Raw genomic sequence first — 12067 nt, forward strand, 5'->3', positions numbered from 1 at the left:
CATGTCTATGCCTCGCCCGTTTGGGTTTGAAGCTTGATGGGGCTTGCCCATGGCTCTCATTTCTTCTTAAAATGCCAACTCTGAATGCTAGTATCCTGAAGTTCATTTTTTTATTAAACCTCTAACCCACAAGACCAAAACACTACGGGCCTTTTTATAATAATTTAGGTGTGTCAGCCACAAAAACCCACATTTTATGTAACACCGCGTCTATCATCGAGACATTACCATTATAGACACACAAACCTATTACGGACATAATCTAGGTGGCCTTTGGTTCAAAGGCAAGGATGGAGTATGGATTGACTCAGGGTGTATCCGTGCCCACTTGTTCATGGTTGGTCTTTTTGTTTGAAATCACTAGTTAAGGATGCCTCTTGCAAAGGTTACTCTCTCATCTTCTGTGGCTTGAGAAATAGCGAACTGCATGGGTGCCACTTGTCACAACATGCGAGTTTTTCTTTTTTTTCATAGAATCATTCTTCCAAACCGTCTTATCTCTTGAACTGTGCGTCCAAATACTGAACCGCTCTCATTGTTGGATTTCTCGCATCAAGATCTTCAAACTAGATCCCATGTTAATAGGTTTTGACGATCCTTTTTTAGAAAAGAAATCAATAAAAACGAAAACCAAGAAAAAAAAGAAATAGTGAAAAAAACCAAATGAACCGAAATACAAGTTCGCACAAGGAGAAAATACCAAAAAAGAAGGAAAAAAAAGAAGCCCAGAAGCACGGTTGTGGTTTTTACTTTTTGGAAGCACAGGTTGCGCCTTTCATTTTTTCTGGAGAAGCACAACTGTGCTTGCATGCGAAGCAGATATATGTTTCTCATGGAAGCACTTTTTTCCGAGAAGGAAGCAAATTTGTGTGCTTTTCATGGAAGTACAGAATTTTTTTTGTTCCAAGAAGTACAGTTGTGCTTACCATGCAAGCAAATATTTGCTTCCATGCTAAGCAATTCTATGCTTCTCGTGAAAGTTAATTTATGCTTTCACGTGAAGCAAATCTATGCTTCTCATGAAAGCACTAATTTATTTTTTTCAAAAAGCACAATTGTATCTGTATAAAAAATCTCCAAAACCTATGAAAAACGTAAGGAAAACTGAAAAGTCAAAGAAAAACCCATGTAGAACACGAAAATGCGTACAGAAAAAGAAATCCAGAGGAAACACTCAACACGTGACATGTGAGCGGTTAAATGCGACACTTGACATGCTTCCAGGCCACCAAAAGCAACTCATGGAGACCCCCGTTAGGGGTAGTTTTTTTTGTTTTTTTTTTTGCTTTTTGAGAATTCCGCAAGGGGCAGTTATTCCCCTTTTTGTTTCTGGATGGATGAGCCATGGTCTCTGCTAAACAGGTCGCTGGAAACCTCATCCCTATCTGCCAAAGTAAATTTCGCTCGAACCGTCCACGCATGTAAGGGCGATCTGGACATCTTGGCTCCTTACTCAGATATCCTGGCAGACTGCTTCCATTATGCTTATGAAATCTCTTGAATTCGTTTTCAGCACTGTCCACAGAAAGCAAACACTTTGGCACACCCCTCAGCTAGACATGCTTTTGAATCAAATGGGACGATGATCCACCTAGTTTTCTTTTTACCGCATCTACTTAAGGATGTAACTCTCTTAAAGTCAAAATAAACTGCCAAGTGGCATTCCCTTCAAAGAAAAAATTCGCCGGAACAGGCTTTAGGCCTAAATACTGCAATGTCAGCTCCGAACAAAAATAAAACGTGATGCCAACTGGAACTTTGTTAGTTTCCATTTGCAGTCAACAAACTCAAGATTGTTTTCAAAAAGAAAAGAAAAACTAAGGGAAACATTTACCATCACCCGACGGATCACAACGTCCACGTCCGCCACCTTCCCTACGTGACACGTGACCAAGTGAGGCCCCACATACCATCCTTCGTTTAACACGGTTCTGCAAAATGTATGCGGTGTTGCAATGCTCTGCAACGGGTATATGTTTTGCAGCAAAAAATTTCTTGCGAAATTTTTCTGCAACATGACCTCAGTTGCAAAAAATACAACAAAACCTCAGTTACGAAAAAATTTCGCAACAAGACATGTGTTGCAGAAATAATTCTGCAACAAGACCTGTGTTGCAGTAGTGTAGATGCGTTCGGCCGTTTGATGTGGTAAATCTGACGGCTCGCGAACCGGCTGATCTTTCACGCCTGGCATGCCCCAAAAACTAAGGATCTCTATTACAAATATCCGTGTATAAAGTTGAAAAATAAAAAAAATACATTATATACTTTCTTCTAGAGGAAGCGAGACTATCCCGCTATACCAAAGAGATCATTTAGCAACTGAAAAACAGATTAGTAGAATGTGAAACAACCCCAAAATATTGTTAGGATATTCCTCGCAAGTCTTCTCATATATACTCGGCATCGCCGCCATCTTAACTACCCTACCGCCACCCACGGCCAGCCGGCAGCAGCCTACGCCGCCAACACAAGCTCGCGCAACGTGGGGCGAAATGGCTTCCCTCTGTAACGTCTCCGATCTCTCTCGTGATCCCGCTGACTCAATCTTCGTGTACGCCTGACTTGTGTTTGCGTGCGTGCGTGCGCAGGGGTCATCGTCGCGGCGGCGCTGCTGGTCCTCGGGTGCGCGAGCATTGGTGCGACGGCGCGGCCGCTGGTCGGGGCGGCGGCGGCGAAGCAGCCGCTGCAGACGTCGCGGCCGTACAACATCGCGCACAGGGGCTCCAACGGCGAGCTCCCCGAGGAGACGGCGGCGGCCTTCATGCGCGCCGTCGACGAGGGCGCCGACTTCATCGAGGCGGACATCGTGGCCACCAAGGACGGCCACCTCGTCTGCTTCCACGACGTGACGCTGGACGACACCACCGACGTCGCCGACCACAAGGAGTTCGCCTCCCGCCGCCGCACGCTCGAGGTGCAGTGGGCCAACGTCACCGGATACTTCATCAGTACGCCCGCCCATCCATCATAACCACCTTCTTATTCTCGATCAGAATCTTAACCACATTCCTATCTTGAATCGATCCGCGAAGATTTAAGGATCAATTAATCAACCGATTGCCTTGCTGATTTGGCAGCTGATTTCACGCTGGCCGAGCTGAAAACGCTGAGAGTGAAGCAGAGATGGTCCTTCCGTGACAAATCTCACGATGGTACGCTTACATTAATTTCATCATTATTCCGTTAAAAACAGATCATTCATGCATCCAGATTAATCCCCTTCGTTTGCCCAGGCATTTCTCCCATCATCACCTTCGACGAGTTCATCGACATCGCGCTGAACGCCAAGAGGGTCGTCGGGATCTACCCGGAGATGAAGAGCCCCGTCTTCATCAACCAGCAAGTACGTGATCAACACCCATAAACAAAGCCACATCATCTCCCTGAACCCTGGCTTGTTAACTGTCCATGAATTCACTTGTCGACGTATCACAACGATTGCAGGTGAAGTGGGCGGACGGGAAGAAGTACGAGGACAAGTTCATCGGGACGCTGAAGAAGTACGGGTACGGGGGCAAGTACATGACGAAGCGGTGGACGGAGAGGCCGGTGTTCATCCAGTCCTTCGCGCCGACGTCGCTCATCTACGCCGCCGACCTGACCGACTCGCCCAAGGTGTTCCTCATCGACGACGTGACGGTGCGGACGGAGGACACGGACCAGTCGTACGAGGAGATCACCTCGGACGAGTACCTGGACTACATGAGGGAGTACGTGGTGGGGATCGGGCCGTGGAAGGACACGGTGGTGCCGCCAACCAGGGAGAACAAGCTGGCGACGCCGACGGACATGGTGGCCATGGCGCACGCCAGGGGCCTGCAGGTGCACCCCTACACGTACCGGAACGAGAACCGCTTCCTGCACTACAACTTCCGGCAGGACCCCTACGCCGAGTACGACTACTGGCTCAACACCGTCGGCGTCGACGGCCTCTTCACCGACTTCCCCGCCAGCCTCCGCCGCTTCCAGGAATGGACCGCCGCCAAGAACTGATCGGCAAACCACACATGAGTAGTACGTACGTAGCCACAGACAGGTTCAGATAGGTTTCTCTTCTCCTTGGGTTGTTTACTGTTTCGCGCCGTGAGATAAATTGATCTCAGGATTGGATTTTGCACTGGCAATACATGGAATGGATTCGTTACATGGGGACTAGCTTCTCTTATCGTGCATCGTGCGGATGTGATGGTGGTGTCCCCTGTTCTCAGTTAATATTACTCCCTCCGTTTGGAATTATTTGTCTCGAAAATGGATGTATCTAGAACTAAAATACGTCTAGCTTCTCTTGCGGATGTGATGGTGGTGTCCCCTGTTCTCAGTTAATACTACTCCCTCCGTTTGGAATTACTTGTCTCGAAAATGGATGTATCTAGAACTAAAATACAGCTAGATACATCCACTTCTGCGACAAGTAATTCCGAACGGAGGGAGTATAAGCTAACAGCAACAATATCAGGCCATGTTTTTTTACAATTTTCTTCAACTGGTGAGAGTTGTGAGGTTCTTCAGTGGGTCTCCCAACAAGGCAAAATGGTAACTGTTCATCTTTCTAACCAGAGAAGATAAAAATCAGTAACACAAGACACAAATGTGTCAACTGAACCAAAAAGTTGCATATTCTGCTTGCGATTCCTGGATGGTGTACATAATTTCTACATGCTGAATTAATTGATCACATCAACACATTTCTCCATATACAAGTTTAGCAAACAATGAGAAATATATCCATACCAAAACTTTAGCAGATGATGTGCACACACTGAACATGCAACTTTGTGGACGAGGACATCAAAATTTTGTGGATGCATTTATCAATATCAAGACACTGAATAATCTTGTAAACGATACAACAAGATGGAGTCAGCCAATCGTGAATCAAATCTTTAGAACTAAGATTGTTAATTTACATCTGCTTGTCATATCTGCAGATACAGTAGTTGGCAATTAAGTGGAGAACTATATTATACAAAGCTGGGATCTACAAGATACAATCTAGTTAAACGATTGATTAGAAGAAGAAAAATCATCAAGGGGCCCAAGTTACAGTTATCTGTACCTTCTACAAGTTCAGCATGTGAATCATGCGCCCTCATCGGTGTTCACGTATTGGAGGCTGGAGTTGCTTTAGTCGTTGAACAACTAGCTTCATAGTTGGTCGTATAGAGAGCGATTCAACGGTGCACATCACTGCTAAATGCAACACCTCTACCAAGTCATCATGCGGGCCCACATCCCACAAACCATCGACGAAGAAATCACGAGCACGGCCTTGCTTGAGCAGCATGCATGCCCAGGCAACTATGTTAAACCCATTACCATAAGGAGAAAATGATGGATCCAAGGCCTTCTTGTCTGATATTAGCTCCATCAGTACAACACCATAGCTATAAACATCGGCTTTATCTGAAACACGGCAAGTCATAGCATATTCTGGAGCAACATATCCAAAAGTTCCCGCAACACCAGTGGTTGCATGGGTTTCCGAATTTCCCAAGAGCCTTGCCAGTCCAAAGTCTGAGAGGTAAGCATTATGGTTAGTGTCCAACAAAATATTGTTTGGTTTCACGTCACGATGAAGGATCCTAGGAACACAGGTGTCATGCAGATAAGCGAGTGCTTTTGCAATGTCCAGAGCAATCTTGTGCAGCCTCTTCCACTCTACTGGTCTCTTTGATCTCTCTTGTATGAATCTCTCAAGATTTCCTCCAGGCAAGTAGTTATATATGAGAAACATTTCAGATTCACCAAGATGGTAGCCTACCAAGGTAACAAGATTGGGATGTCTTAATCTCCCAAGAGTTTTGATCTCAGCATGGAACTGTTCCCATCCTTGCAATCTCCCAACAGAAAGCCTCTTTATAGCTACCAAGACTCCAGGTGAAATTTCAGCTTTGTAAGTGGCTCCAAAACCCCCACTTCCAATGCAATTGCTTGCGTTGAAAGTTCCAGTAGCTCGAACAACAGTCTCATAAGTGATCGGCACTCCGATTTCTTGGAAGATTATAACTTCCCTTCTTCCAGATGATCGAGCTGACATAAAGGGTGCGCACTTTCTTGTGTAAATAAATAGTACAATCAGAGCAAGAAGGACTGAAACAATAGCTGTTGCTGATGTTATCGAAGCTATTTCAATTGCATTGAATGAACTGTTTCCTCCTTGGTTTTGTGGATCCACAGGCGCTGTATCGTTGTCGTATGAATTCAGATCACGACCCTGCTGAGCTGCGGAGGGAACAGCCAGGGTATACGTGTGACAAGATTGTAGCAAAGGATTTCCAATAATGCTGTCACATCCAACTGCACTGCTATTTGTTGGCACTGGACCAGACAAATTGTTGAATGACACGTTAAACATGGTAAGAGATGCCGCATTGGCAAATTCAGCTGGTATCTTCCCAGTAAGTTTATTATTATCAAGGAGGAGGGCAGTGAGATTTGTCAAGTCAGCGAGTGCACGAGGGATCTCTCCAGCGAGGAGGTTTGAGGACAGGTCCAAAACCTTCAGAGACTGCAGCTGATTAATATCATTTGGAATAGTTCCATTTAGAAGGTTATGACCCAAAGAAAGTAGCTCCAAATGCGGTAAGCTCTTGACAGAAGTCGGAATTTCACCACGAAGCTGGTTCCTACTCAAATCCAAGCTGATAAGATAAGTCAACTGTCCAATACTTGGTGGTATCAAACCAGAAAGGCGGTTACCAGCAGCACCAAGAACAACAAGAGAACTGCACAATGATCCAATCTCTACAGGAATACCTCCTGTTATCAGGTTGTTGCTAACGTCCACCATGAAACCCCTTGAACTGTTGCACTTACTGAATAGGCCAGGTTGCAACTCACCAACAAGATTATTCCCATCAGCAAGGAAAGCATAGGACCCCTGCATTCCCAGCTTCTCGGCAGCAATCGGCAAGGATGTCACTGTTCCAGTAAAATTGTTCTGGGCAAAACTATGGCAACTCGTCAAATCCGTAGCCATGACTGCTGACGATGAAAAGAAGCCTGCCATCGCCTGATATGCAAAGAAGGAAGAGTATTCTGACACCAGGCCATCAAATGGGAGCTGAGATGAAGGGCAATCCTTTGAGAGAAACACTGGAATCGAGCCAGACAGTCGGTTTCCGCTGACATCAAACACATCCATGCAGGGCACAGGAAGTGATGCGTCAACTGAACCTGTTAACTTGTTCGAGCTCAAATTCAGGAACTTAAGATGCTTGCAGTCCAACAGCCCTTTAGGAATTCCACCAGAGATTAGATTCTCTCCCAAGTTCATCATCTCCAAGCTATGGCAAGAAGTCCAGTTCCCCGGCAACTCCCCCTCCAGCGTAGCCCTTGGCGCCCATAACACCCTCAGCTTCGGCAACGCAGCAACAACATCCGGAATCCCTCCCTCGAAATAGTTGAAGTCCTCAACATCCTCACCATCCGATGCATTCAAACCACCAACCAGCGCATAAGGGTTGGACAGCACTAGCACTGAAAGTTCAACACAACCACCGAGCTCCGCTGGCACAGGGCCGCTCAGACTGTTCCTCGACACATCCAAAGCACGCAAATTGCTGAGGCGTCCGATCTCCGGCGGGATGACGTCATCCAGCAGGTTGGAGGGGAGCAAGAGCGCCTCCAGCTTGCTGCAGTTCCCCAAGCTCCGGGGGATGCCGCCGACGAGGAGGTTCCCGGAGAGATCGAGGAACTGCAGGCTGCGGCAGCCGGCACCGCCCAGTTCGTCCGGGATGGCGCCGCCCAGGCGGTTGGATGCAAGCGAGAGGCGCCGCAGCACCAAGAGCGAGCCGAGCGCGGCGGGCACGGAGCCGTTGAGCTGGTTGTAGGCGAGGTCCAGCGTCTGCAGCGCGGCGCAGGCGAGCGACGGCGGGATCTCGCCCTGGAGGCGGTTGCCGGAGAGGTCGAGCACGAGGAGGCGGCGCAGCGACCAGATCGCGGCGGGGAGCGGGCCCGAGAGCGCGTGGGAGGGGAGCGCGAGCACGCGGAGGCCGCGCAGCGCCGCGACGGACGGGGAGAGCGCGCCCGCCAGGCGGCGGCCGGGGGAGGAGGAGACGTTGAGCGCCACGACCTCGCCGGACGCGCCGCAGGACACGCCCGGCCAGAGGCAGTGGTCGGCCGACGCCGGGGACCAGTCGCGGAGGAGCCCGCCCGGGTCGGCGGTCACGGCCGCCTTGAACCTGAGCAGGGACCCCCGCTCGCCGCCGCCTCCGCCAGACGCGCGAACGGCCGTGACGAGCAGCAGCAGCAGCATGTGTAGGGTTTGGGAAAGCATGGTGGCCATGGGACGCGGCGGCGGCGGGTGCCGCCGTCGCAATGGAGTGAGACAGTGGGGGAGGCCCGGGACCCGGTGCGGGAGCACGGCGGCGGGGACCTCGGCTGGGGCGGAGCTCCGCGTCGCGAGCCGTCGGGTGGTGGGGGTGGCGTGGGGTTTGCTTGGGTTGGAAGCTCGGGGCATGTGGGCGAGCTGGGCGCAGCCGCACAGTAGCACTGGCACTAGCACGGTGCGACCGTGTGGGGCGAGTGTGGTTGGCACTTGCCAGGGAGGGAGACCCTGGTTGGCTGTCCCATTGACTCTGGTTACCCATTTTGGCTGCTTGGCCCCGGGCTTTTGTTTAACAAAAATGCTAGGCATACAAAAACTTACATGTTTTTACACGCTCCTTTGATCTAACAACTAATCATAAACCTTTCCCCCCTGATTTTTAGGGGCGTGGGCTGCCCCGCTCACTTATTGACCAATCAAGGTTAATCATCCTGTAAAAGCCTGTAAATCGCTTGTACGTGTAGCATTGCCGTTTGTTTAATGAGACTTTCTTTTAGGGGATTAATAGTGAGACTTATTCCTGTCAAAAAAATAATTGCTTGTTATTTTGGGCTAAGTGAGTTTTCAGTTAGTGTAAACAAACAGTGGGTTCCCAGTTACTCCACATTAACATGATTTATTCGGACCCCGCAAAACACATACTCTCTCCGTTTCAAAATAGATGACCCAACTTTGTACTAACTTAGTACAAAGTTGGGTCATCTATTTTGGAACGGAGGGAGTAGTTTTTTAGGGTCACAATATCATGAATTTGAGAATCAATATTCAAGGCATTTTTAAAAAAAGAAAATGGTGACTGAATATCATGTGAGGAGGCTAAAAGGGATTGCCAACAACGATGGCTTGTGTGTGTTGGTGTGTAGGGGGGCGTCGTGGCCCCGTGGTATAGAGTGGTGCACAGGCGAAGTGGCAAAGTTGTGCATTATCGACAATGATACTTGGATGTGTCCATGCCGGCATGTAGTATTAGTGACCAAGACGAAAAGCATATGAGAGAGAATAAGAAGACATGAGATATTTATTAGTATTAGTGAAGACATGTGGTGACCCATTGATAGGGTCTTAATGCCTCGGAGAATGATATAGACAAACTAGGGAGTCCGTTGTTTTAAGTGCTATCACCAATCATTGCTACGGGAAAACTCGTTCACGGTTCTTAGGCTAGCCATAGTGGGAGTAACTTAGGTAGTAATATACATGCCACATAAGCAAAAAAGATGATGTGTCAGGTAATTAATGAAGAGAGAGGCAAATAGAGTAATATAATATGTTACCATCACATAGCGGTTCCCAATGCAATGAGTCTACAAAATAATAAATGAGGTGATGCATGACACTACACATATGTTACTACTCATTATAGAGGTAGTAACATAGACTACTAACATATGCATGTTACTAGTCTAAGTTACTCCCCACTATGACCAGCCTTAGTGATAGACATATGTTTCACAGTTCTTAGTGTGTGTGTCTATATACACACACATATGTATACATAATCATATCAATATGGATAGAAAATCGCCGGCTAGCATATTAATAAATATTTGTCAAATCATGCTCGTGATTTACCTAAGTAATTTTAGTATTTTATTTTCTAATCACATATTATCTTATCAAAGTTAAAGGGGTTTTAAGAAAAATCGGTGGGAGAAAACGAGATAGGAGGAGAAAATCAAAATAAGAAAGCAAGGAGGGACGTACGTAAGGTTGAATGAAATATTTTGGCAGGAAAGAAAACCTTATGTCTTGTTCAAGTAGTATATAATAAACTAATATAAAACTCTTTACAGGTCACTAAATTAGTAACTAAAAAATATCTTATTTAGTGATTAAAAATTTTTATATTAATTTACGGAGTATTTAGGTAGTACTCCTTCCGGACCAAAATGTAAGACGTCTTTGTAGTTTAATTTAAAACATCTTATATTTTGATACAGAAGTAGCATTAGAGATTAGAGAAGAAATTTACGTGTTTTAAAGAACCTTGGGATTTCATAAAATGTTGTGAATTAAAAATACACGCCTTTTTATAAACTGTCTGTGAATTGTGAAAATATCCATGGTTTCAAACAATCTTCATGCATTTGAAAAAGTTTTGCGGATTTTAAAATGTTCACAGGCTTCACAAATGTTCGTGAAATTTAAAAATATCCGTGAAACACCGCGTGCATGTACTTGTGTAGCCAGCCGCAAAACTTGCCAAAGCCAGTCGCAAAGCGGATCCGTCGGCTTTCCGTTTCCTTGCCTTTCGTCCCCGTCCCACGCCGGCCGGTGCTTCCTCACCGTCGCCTCCCGCGCCAACCTCTCGCACGCACGCGCCCGTTTGATCTACCGCCCGTCTGCCGCCACGGCCGTGTCCGAACGTGGCTACGTCGCTGCCTACCCCGACCGATGCGCGCACGCGCTCCGCTCCTCGCTGGTGCGGCCCCTCCCACCCCGTTGCTTTCCGCGCCGAGGGGCTCGGAGCTCCGAAAGCGACGGGGGCCGAGAGCCCGCCACCTCGCGTACGGGGGGCCGTGGGGCCGCAGGGCCGGCAGGCAGTGGGCTGGGTTGGTGGTTTCCGGTGGCTCTCTGAGTGGAGACGTGGGGCCTGGGGCCAGTCAACGGCGGCGATGGGCAGTCAAAGCTGCGGCTCCGGCACCGGTAGTGGAGCACGCGCGGGGACAGATAAGGCCGCGCTTGGATTGGTTGTATTCAAATACGGAGGTGTATATTTTACACCTGTATCTTACCGGCCGCTTAGCAAAAATGAAACGACGAGCTGAGACTTGTATTCTTTACGGGTGTATTTGAGAAGAACACGACAATCCAAACGGGGCCTAAGGAGAGAGAGAGAGAGAGAAAGAGTGCGGTGCGCGGTGGTGATGACTGGGTGGCGTGGTATTGCGTGGATCCGGCGTGTTTTGCGCGCTAGGAATAGATTTTTCGAGCGAGGGTGACGCCGACGGGGCATGGAGCTGAGTCGGCTCCGAGGAAAAAGCTCTGGCGGCCGCCTCCGCCAGCCTTTTCCGGCCGCGCTGCATTTTCATGCGCGCGTGCTAGGCCGGCCGATCAGCCGAGGAAGAATGGATTAATAATACTACTTCCTCTGTTTATTTTTATAAAACCTTGACGATATTTCAGACAATGTACAAAACATCACATTTTAAGCTGTTTAAAATGACTTACAAAAATGAGCGGAGGGAGTACTAAAAACAAGCGAGAGCAACAAGTATATCAGGGAAAACCCCTCTTTTGTTCAAAAAACAAGTATATCAGGGATGTTTTTCTCCATGTTAGGTGACTGGCTACGTCGCTAGTGATGGACGATAACATTGTTCTTGACGGCAAGGCTTTAAGACTAAGCTCCAGTTGCTTGTCCGCTTTGGAATAAAGAAGCGCAAAAGTGGTGGTGAGCAGCCACCAGCGGTGTGAAGCGATTCAACTTTTTCGGCGGCATATCCAAATCGAAGCAACCATCGACCTCTAACTGGTGTCTTGATCTTTTAACGAGAGGTCATTGATATTCGTAGGAGGAGACTATGACGACCCTGACAACACCGATTACTAGACGATGTGTTTATGCAATCGTTAAACTAACTCATATGTAATTATTGATGGTGTTGGAAGCACGATCAACTTGATCATGAAGATCTGCAAGCGACAAAAACAAGCAGAATTCAAGATATGCAATCCGAATTGCGGATAAAAGATGTTGTTAGAGTTATATATATTTAGCCGTGTATTATTTGT

At 47.6% G+C, this 12067-nt stretch overlaps 2 protein-coding genes across 2 annotated transcripts; one reads left to right on the forward strand and one right to left on the reverse strand.

The window, feature by feature from the left end:
* Nucleotides 1–2677: 2677 nt before the first annotated feature.
* Nucleotides 2678–4239, forward strand: LOC119360776 (glycerophosphodiester phosphodiesterase GDPD6-like; the record flags this gene model as incomplete). Its single annotated transcript, XM_037626279.1, has 4 exons — nucleotides 2678–2951; nucleotides 3081–3155; nucleotides 3237–3346; nucleotides 3448–4239. Coding segments are annotated over 4 exons (1008 nt in total), but the record flags the coding sequence as incomplete, so codon positions are not given.
* A 552-nt stretch (nucleotides 4240–4791) lies between these two features.
* On the reverse strand, nucleotides 4792–8484 carry LOC119363052 (LRR receptor-like serine/threonine-protein kinase RPK2). The gene has a single exon (XM_037628357.1). It carries the CDS (start codon nucleotides 8462–8464, stop codon nucleotides 5093–5095), a length of 3372 nt encoding a protein of 1123 aa, XP_037484254.1. The 5' UTR covers nucleotides 8465–8484; the 3' UTR covers nucleotides 4792–5092.
* Nucleotides 8485–12067: the final 3583 nt, after the last annotated feature.

Source organism: Triticum dicoccoides, chromosome 2B, assembly GCF_002162155.2.
Source record: "Triticum dicoccoides isolate Atlit2015 ecotype Zavitan chromosome 2B, WEW_v2.0, whole genome shotgun sequence".
Lineage (NCBI taxonomy): Eukaryota > Viridiplantae > Streptophyta > Magnoliopsida > Poales > Poaceae > Triticum > Triticum dicoccoides.

Excerpts from the sequence above, each read along its gene's own strand:
- LOC119363052 (XM_037628357.1), bottom strand. The coding sequence starts at position 8,464 with ATGCCCCGAGCTTCCAACCCAAGCAAACCCCACGCCACCCCCACCACC.